General features: G+C 43.1%; 1 protein-coding gene across 1 annotated transcript; it reads left to right on the forward strand.

The window, feature by feature from the left end:
* The first annotated feature begins 12,172 nt into the window (after window positions 1-12,172).
* LOC308281917 (tubulin beta-4B chain-like) lies at window positions 12,173-17,611 on the forward strand. Its single transcript, XM_080722259.1, has 5 exons — window positions 12,173-12,374; window positions 13,478-13,586; window positions 15,023-15,133; window positions 15,357-15,601; window positions 16,141-17,611. The coding sequence occupies exons 1-5, from the start codon at window positions 12,318-12,320 to the stop codon at window positions 16,951-16,953; spliced, it is 1,335 nt and encodes a 444-aa protein (XP_080578385.1). The 5' UTR covers window positions 12,173-12,317; the 3' UTR covers window positions 16,954-17,611.
* Window positions 17,612-18,133: the final 522 nt, after the last annotated feature.

Genomic DNA, 18,133 nt, shown 5'->3' on the forward strand with positions numbered 1-18,133 from the left:
ATATCATCTTGGGGGTCCTTGACATAGGTTTCTTGCACACATTTTCATGATTTTTCAAAAATAGCAGATCTACAAGCTCGCAGCGCGGCACTCGGTGCCGCGCTGTGAGCTTGTATATCTGCTATTTTTCAATAGTTAACATTCATGGGGGGCCCGTAGTGAATCCTTGTACCCAGGGCCCAGAATTTGGTGTGACGCCCCTGTGTATCGGATCCCCACAGGACCTTTAAGTTGGAGAACGTCTTCTCAGCTAAAGAATTCAGACTCAATAAACATACTTATCCTATCAAGGCCATACAGAACAGACATGATTACTTGCAGGATCTACCATTATCAACAATAAAGAATGCCCAACCCGAACTACTTATCGGATCGGAGTCGGACTACCATCATTTATTAGTGCCTGAGAATAAAAGATGCGAGAGAGTTGTAGAGGAGGGCCGACAGCTATACATACAAAACTTGGTTGGGTCTTACAAGGAGCTCAATCTAAACCCCGAAAGAATATCGGAGCCCACCACAATGCCTAACCATCTCACAGTCCCCATCAGAAATGGAACTATACCGACTCGCAGAGAAATTATGTCTGGTGGAAGAACTGCCACACCGGAGCGAGAGGATTGTGTTACCAGATCGAAACAAGATCAGGGTATTAGAAGAGGGGACAATCAGGGTAGAAGTAGACAGAGTTAATAGATACGCAACTCCTTTACTATGGAAAAAGAATATTCCACCAGACCACCACTGAAAGCCCCTACTGAGAGACGATTGGCCAAAGAACCAGAATACGCACGGCACAAACCTACTCAAAGGAGATTAATAGACTGATAGATCTAGGTTATATAACTCCCATTACGAGAGAGGAAGCGGATAAGAGCATTCACTCATGGTACATTCCTCATCATCTGACCGTTCACAACTCAAAACCCAGGATCGTTTTCAATTGCTCCTTTACTTACAACGGACAGAACATGAATGAGCAACTTCTACCAGGTCCTACTCTAGGAGCCAGTCTGCTAGGAGTCTTACTTCGCTTCAGACAATTCGTCGTGGCAGCCAGACACGGATTAACCATTGGACTAACCTGTGCTTAAACGCCAGGGCCCGCTGCTTGGAAGGCCCTGTGTAAATCAAAAAAGAAAAGAAAAAATGTTTTCGCATCGTTATTTCTATGAAGACGTCTATGGTGAGTCACAGTGAAGCCGTTATGCAAACTGCTGTCTGTAGGCGCTCGGGTGAGAGAGTGGTAAAGTCCCTGCCCACCACCACAGAGGTGGTTGGTTCGAATCCACTGGTGTGGTGCTTATGGCTTTGTCGGGTGTCTATACCAGTGGTTCTCAACCTGTGGGGGGGTCCCCAAATTATTTTGGGGGGGTCCCCAGACGATTAACTTAATGTGCAACATTGTTTTCTCACTCAACAGTAAACAAACCAACATAAAGTTTAAGTGTAAAGAGGGTATCTGCACATTTCTAAAGTGACAATTTAAGGACTTTTTAATACCTCTAAAATAATAAATTAAACCGTGGCCAAATTGTGAAATATTAGAGACAGAAATTGTGAAAATGGCAGATCTACATGCTCACAACGCTTCGCGTTGCGAGGCGTTGTGAGCATGTAGATCTGTTATTTTCACAATAGAGCCGTGTTAGATAAAATGTAATGCCTCAACTCTTAGGCCTAGTGCTCGTCAGGATGGAGGGGTCCCCAGTTAAAATATGATTATTTTGCGGTAGCGGTTTGAAAAGGTTGAGAACCACTGGTCTCTACGAACACAAGTGGCCTGTGTTTGGGGGAGGGAAGCCGGACGGGGAGGCTGATTGTCATCACTGCATGCATGCCTCCGGGCGGGCCAGCAGCAGCTGTCCGTAGGGAGTGTTGGGCGGGAGGAGTAGGACGAAGGCCCCATGTCCTCCTGGCGGGGGCTCCTCACTGGCAGCGACATTGGCATTATTTGTGATTCTGCCCTAAATACGGTAGCTCTTAAAATGTGTATGTTCCGAGAAATAATATGTGTATTTTTCTGCTGCAGAGCACCATGAGCCTCGGATCAGAACTGGTGTTGGTCTGGCACTGATTCTGACTGGAGGCTGCATCTTTCTGCTGATGCTGATGTGTGTTGTGTGTCTGTGGAGGAAATGCAGAGGTACGTCATCGATGTACACGCACGCACACACACAAATGCCACTTGATTCTTTTTTTTTATCCGGATTCTTTTTTATCAGGACATTTTGTGTGTGAGCATTGTGTTCACAATACTTACCTGTGGGTGGAAGCATGTTCCTGTTCATTTGCGTGAATAGTCAATCATTGGACAAACACAATGCTTATTGTACGTAATATTTTGCAACAACTGTACATATAACATAATGCGTACTGTTTACAATTTCAATATGCAAAGATTGATGGAACACCCTTTCTCATTTACAGATCGTTGTTGTGTCCGGTAAGTACAGTATTGATCTAGTGTCCACTCATCAACATGACAAGTAGATTTATATTTAAATACAGTTCTCCATGAATTCATATAACCAGTAAGACGCCTAAGGGCGAGGTCGCGCCATCTGTCTTGGCCATTTCATTTTATGGAGATCCCTAACAGAATCCCTTTTATGCCCATATATGGAGATCCCTGGGGGACTGCCCATAGGTCCGAAGGTTCATTAGTCCGAATTTAGTTAGGGTTACTGAGGTTAGGGTTAGGCATAGTATTCTTAATCTTCGGACTAATGCCATGGCACCGATCCCTGAGTATCTGACATCACTGTGATGTCACCTGTTTATGCCTATATATGGAGATCCCTGCTCTGAGTAACTGACATCACTGTGATGTCACCTGTGATGTCACAGCGATGTGTCAGGGGAACCACAGTGTCAGGCGTTACCCGTCCGGACGACCGGACAGACACAGACAAGCTGTGACGGTTCTGATAGTAAACAGGCGACCTACGGTCGCAAAAATCTTCTTTCTCATCATTTTGAGCAAAAGATGTCGATGAAGTTGAAGGATACCTTTAGGTCTGATAGTTCTGTACTATGTCTATGCAATATCATGTATTTACTTTACACCGTTTCCAACCATCATCTTCTAAAGCACAGATGCATTCTTCTTTATTTAATTTTGTATTTGTACATCACCTCTTTTTTAACCTTCTAATTTGTATTCATTTTTACAGACAGGCACAGTCTCAGGGAACCAATCAGGGCTCACCTGGAAACCTCCAGGCTCCTGGTTCGCTGTACATCCCACTGCAGCACGGTCAGTCTTTGAACCAATCACGTTGATTCAGGGCACAACTGGTTCTAATATTAATTAATAAAACAAAATAATAATAATTAAATCTTCATTCGTTAAACGGTTAACACATGTCCGTCATTTTCCTGTGTGTTTGTTTTGCCTAATAAATCTAATATTTAACTAAATTGAAACCTGTGAAAAAATAAGTGCAACATGAGTGTTTACTTGTTTTCCTTCAGGCAACGTAAGTGTCTGACGTCATTCAACACCCTGATGACTATGACAATGGTATAGTATATACTTTACAATACTATACCATACAACTACTGTATGTTTAATATAATTACATGTGGTTTTATTGTAGAATATTAAGGTTAGGAGTGCCATCTATTTTAAGTTTCAGATGTATCACTTAATTTGTTGTAAATGTTTTCATGGTCAATTCCTCTGTTCAAAGGACAACTGTGTGACAGTGTGACCGCCTCCTTCACAAGACATGAAGGAGACACTGAACACACAGTTAATATGTAAAGAGTTATGACAGTAGACCAGTTCTCAACCAGTGTTCCGGGGACCACCAGTGGTCCTTGAGGGGGTCCCAGGTGGTCCGTGCGTGGCTCAAATGCTGAATAAATAAAGACCTTCATATGAAAAGGGTTGAGAAGCCCTGCAGAAGACTATAAGCCAGACTTGAGACTAGTCTAACCTGTGCATTTAAACTGTAACTCTGTTCCAGGTTCAATGACATTTATAACTCTGTTTCAGGTCCAGGGGTGTGCAGGACAACCCAACATGACAGATGATTCAACGTTAAATCACCATGGAAATACACAAATAAAGCAGTGGTTCTCAACCTTTTCAGGCTGCGACCCCCACAAAAGAATCCAATTTGAACTGGGGACCCCCAAATGTAGGCTGGGTCCCACCCCACAGTAAGGCTGCACGATATTAGGAAAACCTTCCATATTCAATATCGTTGTTGAATACCTTGATAACAATATGACTCACAATAAGTACAAATAAAAAGTTGCATTATTGCACATACGTGCAGCCTTAATGTAATAATAATATTAGGCCTGCTACAATTCAGGATGGGGAAAAATAATTCCTTTTTGGGAGAAGTTGGGCTATTCCATTTACCTCAATAAATGATGTATCTCTCGATATGCATAGCATATCGCCCATGATGATACCTTGATGAAGGTATATTTTCGATATATCTTGCAGCCTTACCCCACAGGTTGAGATCCACTGGCATAGAGTAGTGTTTACATACCGTATGTGCTGGCACGGCTGGCACTTTTATGGCACTGCCAATAGGTCAATGTTTTGGGGTAAATGTGAAACCTTTTTTTTATGTGAAAAACATTGTATATGAATGTCTCTTTAATGTCATTAATGTGTCTAAACCTCAAATATAAATCACACCCCACCTGATCTAAGACTAGCAAAGTCACTGGCATCTTTTTACAGTCACTACTGAAATGTCAATAGTCATACGTTTTTCATATTGTTTATTTTGTGCCCCTTTTATCCATGCTTAATTCATTGGCTGCCCAGAAATTGTTGTTTTTAATTTGATCTTTAGATTTTTACTTAAAGTGGCATTAAGTAACTTGTTTTGAATGGATAATGTCATTTTGTCCAATCTACCGGTATATGGTTGAGCTGAGCATGTTATTAAAATATATTTTATACAATTGGGGTGGTTGTATTTTGTCTCCCTGTTCTTCTATTGAGACATTTTGATTGTGTCAAAACGGTCATGGTTCATCTATAGGTTCTGACACACATTTGTACTTGATGGTCACTGTCAGCACAAGGAAAACGGATTCAAATCTGGTGTAGATTAGGAAAGTTGCATAGAACAGTTTTTATTGCCTTTTTGTTTACCTTGCTGTTTGATTCAATTTGGTTTTTTGACTTTCTAACCCTGTTTCCAAAAGTGATTTAAAAGAATAAAGTTTATTATAATTCATCACAACACATTTATTCCTTTCTCTCATCTTCGACTCCCACAGTTTTTACGTGTTTTTTTTGGCAGTTTTGGGTCAGTAAATGGACATGTTTCTTTTTTTTTTACGTTTTTGTGTGCACACTGTACATGCTTGCTATATGTTACAGTCATATGAACAGGCTGTGCGATACTTCAGGCTCTTACCCCCTCTAGTGGTGATGTATCATATGACCTCCTGAGAGTAAACTGACTAATGCCTTTCAGCACTATTTTTATCCTTCTCTTGTATGGTATTCATGTTGTGAGTTATGTTAAGGTTTGGTATATATATATATATTAGGGTGCATCAAATTTCAATGCAAAAAATGTAACGTCAAAATTTCATTTCACTCTATCTAGAACTTTGTTCCACTGTCTATACAAATGATTTTAGCAAAGTTTGGGGAAAATTCATTCATAGTTAGAGGTGCAACGCAGCATGTCAAATTTAGGGAAAAGTGATATTTCGGCTACTTTTAGAGCTTTCATTTCTTGATAACATGACATGGCAATTTCTCCAAAATAGAACAAATAGTTTGTGAGAAGGTGTTTCTTACAAGAGAAAAGGTGTTTAATGAAGTAGAAACATTTACATTTTCATTGAAAGTCACTGAAGAATGATTGAAAATATTGAAATAGTGTCCTAGTTAAGTGACATTTCAGCTGCTTTTAGAACTCTCATTTCTTGATAACATAACATGGCAATTTCCAAAAAATACAACAAATAGTTTGTGAGGAGGTATTTCTGCCAAGAGATAAGGTGTTTTATCAAGAAGAAACATTTATATTTTCATTGAAAGTCACTGAAAAATGTTTGAAAATATTGAAATATTGTCCTAGTCATTCACTTTGTTCAGCTTGCGCTTGTAGGAGCGAAGATTGGGATGTTCACGGCAGTCATGCTCAACTAATTGCAGCACATTCTGAAGGTGTTGCTCACTTGGCTGCTGCCACAAAGTCTGATGTGAGTTTGACCCCTCGCTCGGCACAGTCATTCAGTCATCCAGTGCCAAAGTGCTACTGTGGGGCTCGCATGGGGAGGTTAATTGGTTTGTGCTCCAAGATGGCATCCGCAAGTGCATGCTGCTGATCAGCTGGTGCTGAGGAGTGCCAGGGGCAGCATCTAGTGTGCCCCATCCACAAAGGGGAAAGACGAGGCGTGCAGAGAGATGATCGCCAGGCTGACATGCAAACTACTGCAGGGCTGGTGCTGTGCCGACCAGGTTGTCAATGTGGTATTCGACACCACTTCATCAAACACAGGCAATCTCACAGCATCCTACAGACCACTGCTCTTGTCTGGGTGCTGGCATCACATTGAGGTGCTCCTCAGCTACATCTTCACTGGACTCACCCTCACCAGAGGTTGTTTAGGTGTCTAAAGTACAACTGGAGCTTGCTGCTGCACAACTACAGAGGCCCATTGTTCTTGGGCAAGTTAATTGCTGAATTCACCATGTATGCTGCAGCAGTGATAGACTGCAGACAAGGTGAGTGCGACTACCATGACTTTGTGCAGCTGTGTCTTCTCTGGGTGCAGATGATATAGACTCCAGTAAACTTCCAACGACCTGGACTGTGCACAAGGCGCGCTGGATGGGCAAGCTCCTCTACACTCTCTATCAGGCTTCATTACGCACATCTACGCAACATGGTGGCTGACCTGTAACTGCAGTAGATGAGTACGTCTGAGTACGTCTGTTGACGAGAGCATTGCAACATCAGCCATGAAAGCACAGGAGGCACCACTAGATGCTGCCCCTGGCATTCCTCAGCACCAAGATGCCAGCTGATCAGCAGCATGCACTTGCGGATGCCATCTTGGAGCACAAACCAGATAACCTCCCAATGCGAGCCCCACAGTAGCACTTTGGCACTGATTTCGGTAAGCCAAAGTTTCCAGTCCTCTCACCGGCTACCAGGTTAGCCGACCTTGCCAACCCAGACTGCTGGTTTGGTATGCACCAGTTGAAAATCGATACAGCATTTCTTCCACTCAATGTAGAGGATTGGGGTACGAGTGCATCATTCCAGGCAGGTGTGGTGAATGTGCGTGCCATCAATGTTGTGAATGACTGTGCCGAGTGAGGGGTCAAACTCACATCATTCTGTGGCAGCAGCCAAGTGAGCAACACCTTCAGAATGTTGAGCATGACCGCCGTGAACATCCCAATCTTCACTCCTATAAGTGCAAGCTGAACACAGTGAATAACTAGGACAATATTTCAATATTTTTCAGTGACTTTGAATGAAAATTGAAATGTTTCTTCTTGATTAAACACCTTTTCCCTTGGCAGAAACACCTCCTCACAAACTATTTGTTGTATTTTTGAGAAATTGCCATGTCATGTTATAAAAGAAATAGAGTTCTAAAAGCAGCCGAAATGTCACTTAACTAGGACAATATTTCAATATTTTCAATCATTTTTCAGTGACTATCAATGAAAAAGTAAATGTTTCTTCTTGATTAAACATGCTTTCTCTTGTCAAAAACACCTTATCACAAACTATTTGTTGTATTTTTGAGAAATTGCCATGTCATGTTATCAAGAAATGAAAGCTCTAAAAGTAGCTGAAATATCACTTTTTCCTAAATTTGACATGCTGCGTTGCACCTCTAACTATGAATGAATTTCCCCCAAACTTTGCTAAAATCATTTGTATAGACAGTGGAACAAAGTTCTAGATAGAGTGAGATGAATGTTTTTTTGCATTGAAATTTGATGCACCCTAATATATATATATATATATATATATATATATATATATATATATATTTATATATATATATATATATATATATATATATTATTTATTTTGTAGGCACTGTAGCAGCCATCTGGTTCTTTGTATAGATTATTGAACAATCATTTGTAACTCAACTGAAATCAACTGGAAGTGTGTGCGTGATGAGCGATTGTGAAACTTGTCCTGGCTTAACCGTGTCTTGTTTATGTTCCATTAACCCTGGAATTGCATGTACTGTATGCAGTGGTGGAAAGTAACTACCAGTAAGACGCCTATAGGGCGAAAAGCGACCTCCTGCCATGTCTTGGCCATCTGGCCAGTGATGTAGGCCTATATGGGACCAGTTACCCATATATGGAGACCCCTGCTACCCATAGATATTCACAGATATGGGCTTAATATTGATGACATCAGGGATTTCCATATATGGGCATAAAAGGGATCTGGTTCCCCTGGCATCACAGGGATCTCCATATAAGCCTATGGGCGTAAAATAGATTTGGTTCAACACCACATGATCAGAGGACAATGGGGGATGACGACTCAGTGGGGGAAAGTTGACCCGGCCTCCCCCCATTAATTTTCTACTTCAGATATGATGACCACTTCTGTAAAAGCAAATCCAGATAAAAAAAAACACCAATTTAAAAAGATATACAGTATTCAAAGACACTGCGAGCTTGTAGATCTGCTATTTTTCAATAGTTAAACATTAAATAATTCTAGGCCTAAATGGGTTAATGTGAAATGTAACTAGGCAAAACATACCTTTTCTTTTCTCCAGCTGTTCCTCGTGCTGCACTGGGTGGTGGGCCAGATGCATAGCCTCCGTCAGGTGATGGGCCAGTGGTATAGGCCCCATATGACAACAGGTCAGCTGCATGGACTGTAGACTGATGGACCAGAACTGTTAGGGTTTGGAACGCTGCATGGACTCCGCAGGGTGACGATTCATCTGTTGAACCAGTGGTGTTGCCTCTGTCAATAAATGTTTGACATAAATGTTTGCCTTTCTTGCCCATGGCAGAAAATTAACCCATTTAAGCCTTAGGCAGATTTTAAAAATGCCTTCTAAAGCCTGAACTAGGTTTTCTAAAAAACTTCAAATATTATTCAAAAGATTATAACAAATGTTGCTACGTGCTGTACTACATAAAAATGTGTTCCTGGCCTGAGGGTTAAAAGCACAAAAAGGGGTTCCTGTTAAATATACAAAGATTACTTTGACAATGGCTGGTATCAATACAAAATTAAACCTTGGTTCGACGTGAAGCGGTGAACTTTTATTCTATGTGTTCTAGAGCTATTCTGAATGAAAGAATGATTTTATCTGGAGGGCCGAATTGTCATGTGAAGCTTGACCAATCCTCAAAGTATCCAATCATCAGACCGGGGCGGACACTACGCACATATTCTGGACGTACGGGACAGATAAAACCTGTTCATTCTGGACTGAAATGACCATATATGGACATGAGGTGACAGACATTTTGTTTTTGATAAAACCTGTTCATTCTGGACTGAAATGACCATATATGGACATGGGACACACATTTTGTTTTTGATAAAACCTGTTCATTCTGGACTGAAATGACCATACTGTATATGGACATGGGACACACAAAGCCACTCCTTGGAAGCGGCTTTCACCGCTTCAAAAATTATGTACTATGGCCAAAACAGGCTGTGTTTAATAATAAGTGGAAATAGGCGATCTACAAACTCAGATATGAATTTTGAGGTTGTAAATCAGACCTGGGCATTGTGCAGCCCTTTGGTTCACTCTGACCGGCCCTTGTAGGGTTATTGGCAAATGACAAAATAAACTCATTTTCTAATTTTATCTCATGCATGGACTAAAAGCTGCATTGCTTTTATTTTGAAGTTTTTTATTCACGTACGGTACATATGGACGCAATGCATACATCAGCAGTTCAGCACGTGTGTGTGATCATTGGATCTTTGTCCCAATAACAAGCAGGTGGTCAGACTGGTCACACGCCTTACCTTACCCATCAAAAATGGCTAAAGTGGCCAAAAAAAGAAAAGTCAATGCCGAATGCCAGGTTTTCAACAAAAAAATCACTGCTAAGTATTTATTTACTGAAGTCGGAGGTAAAGCCGTGTGTTTAGTTTGCAGGGAGCACATCTTGCGATGAGCACTGCCTTTTGGCCCGGCCCTCCACAATATTTTCTGTTGTTCATGTGGACACAAGGAAAACATAATTGCCCACCCCTGTTGTAGATCATCAATTTCCATTAGTTGTGAAAATATGTAATGCATCAATTGTGACAAACCTACCCATAGCCAGCTGTGTTGTATCCCAGTATTGCCCCAGTATAAACTAGACCCAGTGTTTCCCAACGATGGCGATGGTCCAACTGTGCTGCCCCAGTCAGGCGATGGTCCACCTCTGTTGCCCCAGTCAGGTTGTCCTCCGTGGCCCCCCTGAGACGATGGTGGTCCTCATCTGATATAACCCTCTGAGACGATCACGATCCTCCGTGGCCCACTTGGGACCGTGGTGGTCCTCCGCTGACCCCCTGAGACAATGGCGGTCCTCCACCAACCCCCTGAGATGTCGGTCCTCCGCTGACCCCCCTGAGACTGATTTTCTCACCATGATGGTGTCAGACAATGACCCGGACTCTACTGTGGGAGGTGACTGTCGGAGGCTACTCAGAAACTTCTCCTTGGAGTTCTGGGGGTTCTCCATAGCCATCTGTGCAACATATTCCACTGTAGCCTTGTAAAACTGGGTCCCGTCTGACCACTTTGCATACTTGTCCTGTTGTAAGGTCTTGCAGCCGTGGGACTGGACTCTGATCTACCAATATGTTTGAGTGCGTGAAAACCTTTTCCGTAGCATCGTCCTCAAAATGCACATACATTTCGTAGATATTGCTATCATCTGTATGTTGGATTCACGTTAAGGTGTATTTTCAAACATTTAACCACTTAAACCGTCAATACTTAGTACACTGGAACGTTCACTCTGTTGTAGAGCAGTGGTTCTCAACCTGTGGGTCGGGACCCCCAGGGCAGTCCCCACTTCCCAAAAGATTAACTTAACGTGCAACATTGTTTTCTCACTCAACAGTAAACAAACCAACATAAAGTTTAAGTCTAGAGGGTATATGTCCCAAGTTCAAATATGATTATTTTGGTGGTCACAGCCTGAAAAGGTTGAGAACCACTGGTGTAGAGGGAGAAATAGCAGATTACAGGCCCACTTATTCACCTCTGGGACAAACAGATCTTATTTTATTGTTGTTTGGGACATGATCAACACAATCCTGAGTAATGTTGTGTGTGTATATAGGCCTAGATTTGGCAGCCCCCCTGAAGTTACCCTAGGGACCCCCTGTTCAAGACCCCCCAGGCCTAGACTGTTATCGATACCATTCTGATTAGTAAACAAATATTTTTCTTTGCTCCTCCCCATTTGCAACATATCCTACTACATTAAACAATCTATATGCTTACCAGAATTCTCATTTAGGGTAAGGGGAGTGGGAGAGGTTAGTTGTAGTGCTTGCATTTTCTTTGTGGGGAAAAAGCTGTTTCTTCCCCGTCTTTGTGTCAATTCTAAAATAAATAGGCCTACATACATTAAGAAAATATGGGGTTACTAATAAAATATGGGGTTGTATAACACTTAAAAATAAACATACTGCTTACAAGCTATTCAAAATTGTCAGAATAGTGATTTATTTTGGCCATTTTTGAAGATAATAAAATCTCAATGCAAAATCACAAACTAACGTTTTAAATGAAGTGGAAATCGAATGCAATTGCCATAATAACAATTCAAGTTTACATAATAAGAATAATAGTGCTAAACAGCGCCAGCGGGCGGCCCCCTGCATGGAGACAGAAATCCACTGGTCACTCATTTCGGGAGAACACTGATATTCCACTGATTCCAGCCCTTTTCCAGTCTAGCCCGGTTTTGACGGTTGCCATAGAGATGACGTCATGCTCAGTCATCCTGCAGCACAGGGACCAACGGCGCAACCGCGAGTTTGCGATGGGAAAACAGCAGACCTACAAGCCCACAGCGCGACCGAGAGGAGAAGCGCTTTCAGCTTGTAGCTCCGCTATTTTCAACGCGCGACACCGTTTTGGCGACGAAGCACAAACGAGACCAAGAGAACAGCTTCGAGCGAGCCGAGATCCAGTGCGCAGTTCTCCTCCGCCATTCATTCAGACTGCCACACAGACAGACAGACACACGGACCACACAAGCACATCATCCTTGTCCATCACAAACAAACAGACGCGCCGTTTTAATTCCACGTCCAGTTCGAGACTTCTTCGGACTCGTCGTCATCATGCGGGAAATCGTGCACCTCCAAGCCGGACAGTGCGGGAATCAGATTGGAGCGAAGGTATTTAATATGATAGGGGATTGCCTCGTACACACGCGCACCGGCTTTTTTTTTTACAATTGCAATTTAAATGCAGTTAATGTGTGAAATAGGATAGGATGTGATAGGATGCAGGTTCAGCCATCACTCCCATCAGCCTTGTCCTGCTTTCAGAGTCCGTGTCGGCCACATGAAGCTGTGCTAAATAAGTCGACATAGTAGTGGCCATTGTGTTAGTCTGATGATCGTCGATATGTAGGCAGCATACAATAGCATCCTTTGGATGGATGGATGGATGGATGGATGGGCGGTGGCGAGAGGAGACATCCGTCACATCCCCATAACCCATTGTCGCTGACAGTCCAACAAAATAGCTGTAGTAGCCTACAATCACTGTGTATATACTGGCCTGGGCGTCGCCAGGCCCATTTATCAGGACACTGATTTATTTATAATTTTCTTTTCAGACAAGAAAAGAAGGCATGACATAATGATATCTATGGCATTCATTACATGCATGGATGAGCAAACGTGTGTGTGTGTGTGTGTGTGTGTGTGTGTGTGTGTGTGTGCGCGCGCGCGTGCGTGCGTGCGTGTGTGTGTGTGTGTGTGTGTGTGTGTGTGTGTGTGAAAGAGACGGACTGAGTGGGGTGTGGCTCAGAAACTCGCTAGCCATAATGACCCATATCTGTTCATTAAAAAAAGAAAAGAAAAGAATATCATATTTTTGGTCCTTTTAAACGGTGGAACCCAACATACTTAATCGATAATTATGTCCTGATGTTATGAAAATAATTGTGGGTGCTCTAATTATATTGAAACTCCATACCGACCTAGCTCATTTCGGAACCCCTCACTACACTGCTACGCAGCTCCGAGCTGCAGTGTAGTGAGGAGTTCCGAAAGGAGCTAATACCGACCCTTTTGAAGGGCACCTGTTGTGTAATGGTCTTTCTATTTTGCCAGTGTCTTGTCAATCAGAGGTCATTAAGGACATTGTCATGCTGTTCATATTGGATTCCTAGCCCACATAAGGGTTATGATGAGGATAATAGATTGATTCCGACAATTGTCAAGTATAATGTCTTAATATGTTATGTCTGTCTATGTTTCAATCTGTCTAGTTCTGGGAGGTGATCAGTGATGAGCATGGCATTGATCCCACAGGAACCTACCACGGAGACAGTGACCTGCAACTAGACAGAATAAGTGTCTACTATAATGAGGCTTCAGGTCAGAAAGACACATTTAATCACACCCATATACACATTACACACACACACCATTGACGAGGCCAGCTCAAATCTTGTAATGTAAAGAAAGATGGGGTCTTAATAAGTCAGTTCGCCCAAAATCCTTTTCGCCTCGGGCGTCGCCTCGGGTGTTATTCCTAAACGTAACCTCAGTAAAACGGTTTAACCTAATCTTATTCCTAACCTTAACCTCAGTAAAATGGTGCCAAAACCTAACCCTACAAAAAATCGCCACACCGAGCGGTCGGCATGAGGTCAGCAGAATTATTTTTGGGCGAATGGGATTTTGAGCAAACAGACTTGTTACCCTTAGAGCATTCATGGTGCCATCTGTCAGTCATCTATGGTATGGACGTATGATTCCATAATTGGGTAAGGTTTCAACCCTGTCATATTTGGGCAAGGTTTTCAGCCCAGTCTGACACACACACACACACACACACACACACACACACACACACACACACACACACACACACACACACACACACACACACAGCTTTGTCATACTACTCTTTTTAAACAAACCTTTAAACAACTTATATTATTTTATTGTCTATATGTGTATATGATTATTATTCATCACCCTTTGGTGCCTGGGGCGAGGGCGGTTATCAGCTCCAGGGCTTACGCAGCAACAAGATTAGTGCAAGCTAAAATGACACCATGTGCTGAGCTGTCACCGTGAGTGACTTCATACATTGATCAAAATCAACTGCTAAGCACAAGTTGCTGTGGATGGTGTGTTAGAATTCACAGCTGAGGAGGCAATGGAGTTTATCTGGCCACAAATTAACCAAAACAGAGTGAACAACAGCTACAGTAGTAGATCTTTCATTGAATTCTGCGTACAGCGGCTGCATGCAAACATGGGGTGATTTCTTCCTCCCCATACTGTTGGGAATTCCACTTTTGTTCCACAGCACAGTTCCTTTGCTAGTAATCTATTTATTGAATTACTGTCTGTCAAAAGAAGAATCTAAAAAAGAAATCTAAACAGTTATGAGATGTTACAGCGCTGTATGTGTTGAATGCAGCAAAGCTTGAAGGTTTTAAACGCTGCTTCCTCATAGTCTTGTGAATAAACAAGGCTATGTGTATGTGATAAACAAATTATTGTTAGCATTTGTCATTGCACTCTATCCAGTCGTAGGCACAAGGCCTCAATTGGATAACATCGGACAATGAGTCAAAGACAAATGCCCAGGTCATGAGTGTGTGCGTGTGTGTGCGTGTGCGTGCGTGTGTGTGTGTGTGTGTGTGTGTGTGTGTGTGTGTGTGTGTGTGTGTGAATGTCTGTATGTCTGTCTGTTTGTGTATGTATGTACTGTATGTATGTATGTACGTACAGTATATTCATACAAAAGAGAGAGAGAGATAACGTGTGTATTAATATAATTAATACCTTCATTGTAGGTGGAAAGTATGTGCCTAGGGCCGTCCTTGTGGATCTGGAGCCAGGCACCATGGATTCCGTTCGCTCCGGCCCCTTTGGACAGATCTTCAGACCCGATAACTTTGTTTTTGGTAGGTACTGTATGTGACCTGCCACACACACAGAAACACTTACCTTTCACATAGGAAAAGGCCAAATTGATTAAATATCATAGTTAACAGGGTCAACTACATCAAGACAGTTTGACCTGCTAACACATTTAACATGAACCTGTCTAGTTGCATTGCTTTGTTAAAAGAAAGAGGTCTCCATGCTATGCCAAAAGCCTTAATGATCCTCCTCCCCCATCCCCAGGCCAGAGTGGAGCAGGGAACAACTGGGCCAAGGGCCACTACACAGAGGGAGCAGAGCTAGTGGATTCAGTCCTCGATGTGGTGAGGAAGGAGGCTGAGGGCTGTGACTGCCTCCAGGGCTTCCAGCTGACACACTCCCTGGGCGGAGGCACCGGGTCCGGCATGGGGACACTACTCATCAGCAAGATCCGTGAAGAGTACCCCGACCGCATCATGAACACCTTCAGCGTAGTACCCTCTCCTAAGGTACAGTAACGCATGAACCTGTCACTGCCCTTTGTCACGTCGTTCTATATTCTGTATTAGAGAGCTAGTGCAGCCTTTCTTATATTTTGTATGTTATAATTGTGAAATTATACCTTGATATGCCCAAAACTCCAATAAAAAGAGTATTACAAAAAAGAAAAGAAAAAATCCTAAATGTTTTCAGCTCGAGGCCCAAAAGATACATGTTGTGTCTTCCCGAGACCTAAACATATAAAAATACATTATTTAACCACTCAACCACTTAATAAAAAATATATCAGGTGTGAACTGAAGTTTTTTATAATTTATGTTTTTTTTTTTTTTTTATGTACAGTAAGGGTTAGGGTTATGGGCTATGTTTTCAAATCTTTTGAAATAATTATAATAATAGAATTGTAGGAAACATAAAAAGGGGGTATTTACTCACAACCCTATGTTCTGTTTTGAGTTAATCTCTAATCGTTTTTGCCTTTCCTTTTCCGGCTCCCCAATCATCCACCTCCTTGCCCTGCCACACACCCCACCCCTCCCACCCGCAGGTGTCAGACACTGTGGTGGAGCCCTACAACGCCACCCTGTCCGTCCACCAGCTGGTGGAGAACACAGACGAGACCTACTGCATCGACAACGAGGCGCTCTACGACATCTGCTTCCGCACGCTCAAGCTCACCACGCCCACCTACGGCGACCTCAACCACCTGGTCTCGGCCACCATGAGCGGGGTCACCACGTGCCTGCGCTTCCCCGGACAGCTCAACGCCGACCTCCGCAAGTTGGCCGTCAACATGGTACCCTTCCCCCGCCTGCACTTCTTCATGCCGGGCTTCGCCCCGCTCACCAGCAGGGGGAGCCAGCAGTACCGCGCCCTCTCCGTGCCCGAGCTCACCCAGCAGATGTTTGACGCCAAGAACATGATGGCTGCCTGCGACCCGCGGCACGGCCGCTACCTGACCGTGGCGGTGGTCTTCCGCGGCCGCATGTCCATGAAGGAGGTGGACGAGCAGATGCTCAACGTGCAGAACAAGAACAGCAGCTACTTCGTGGAGTGGATCCCCAACAACGTCAAGACGGCCGTCTGCGACATCCCGCCCCGCGGCCTCAAGATGGCCGCCACCTTCATCGGCAACAGCACGGCCATCCAGGAGCTGTTCAAGCGCATCTCGGAGCAGTTCACCGCCATGTTCCGCCGCAAGGCCTTCCTCCACTGGTACACCGGCGAGGGCATGGACGAGATGGAGTTCACGGAGGCGGAGAGCAACATGAACGACCTGGTGTCGGAGTACCAGCAGTACCAGGACGCCACCGCCGAGGAGGGCGAGTTTGAGGAGGAGGGAGAGGAGGAGGTGGCTTAAGATGGACAGATGGATGCTCACTCCTACTTTCAACCATGATTCTACATCCTGGTCATTATTATTATTCCATCCATCTCCACTCAATTCAGCCCTCCCTGTCCGGCTGGTTTCCTTTTCCTCTTTTTTTTCCTCCAATATTCTAACACTCTCCCTTTTCTTACTCCTTTCTGCTACTCCCACACTTCCTCCTCTTTTTTCCGTCTCTATTACTCTAGCTCAGTGGTTCTTAAACGGACCCCCATAACTCTGAGAGTGTACAAATGGAAACCGAATGGACCCATAAGGGTCTCATGTGTACCCTCTCAGACCTGTGAGGGTCCATTTGGAACCGTGAGGGACTCTGGACCCCACTTTGAGAACTGCTGCTCTATCTCTATGCCTTCCCTCCTTCCCTTCCTTAATTCAGTCTGGGTAGGGCTCACAACACTTCATTCACTCCCTCATCTCCGTGGTCATGTACCTGTAGAGGTAGCATAACACACAGCTGTGCTTGTGGTCTTTGGTGAGTAGTTCTTTTTTTTGTTTTGTTCATATTTATTTATGTTATTAAATAAAGTAACTCCATACTTCCATCACTCATCCCCAAAAGGTATTGTGTTTTCAGCTGACTTAAAACGATTTGACGACTTCACTAATTTGACATACTTCAAATAAAAGTGTCAGGTAAAAAGATGTCGCTGGTTGTCTGTGTTCTCTTTTTCTTTTAGTATCAATAATTTGGGACTTACTTGGATGGCGCTGGTCTAGACACAATCCAAAATGGAGATCTGCGCTTTCTATGAACGAGGCAGTTTGTTTGGAAAACCACAAGGGGGCAGTATGGGACAGGTTGCCTGGTGTCCAAAACTGTCCATCATTTCTCATCACACATTAATCATTACAAACCCGACAACAGTAAACATTCTATTGAGACAGTTTGTTGTTTTCTACATGTACCAAGAACTTGACCAGTTAAAAGCACAGCTTGTTGCCACAATGCAATATTATTTTATTTTAAAATTTACATGGTAAGGGTTCAAACCCTGAGGAAAGACTTCCTTGTTGGTTTCTACAGTATATTTATAGACTATCCTGTCATATTTAGGTTTCTATATTTTTAAATAAAATAGTATTGCATGAATACATACATACGAGCTGTGCTGCCTCCTTCTTTTAATCAGTTGTGTATCTACCATGGTCA

The sequence above is a fragment of the Nannobrachium achirus genome (genome assembly GCF_963921795.1).
Source record: "Nannobrachium achirus genome assembly, chromosome: 3".
In the NCBI taxonomy this organism is placed as follows: Eukaryota; Metazoa; Chordata; class Actinopteri; order Myctophiformes; family Myctophidae; genus Nannobrachium; species Nannobrachium achirus.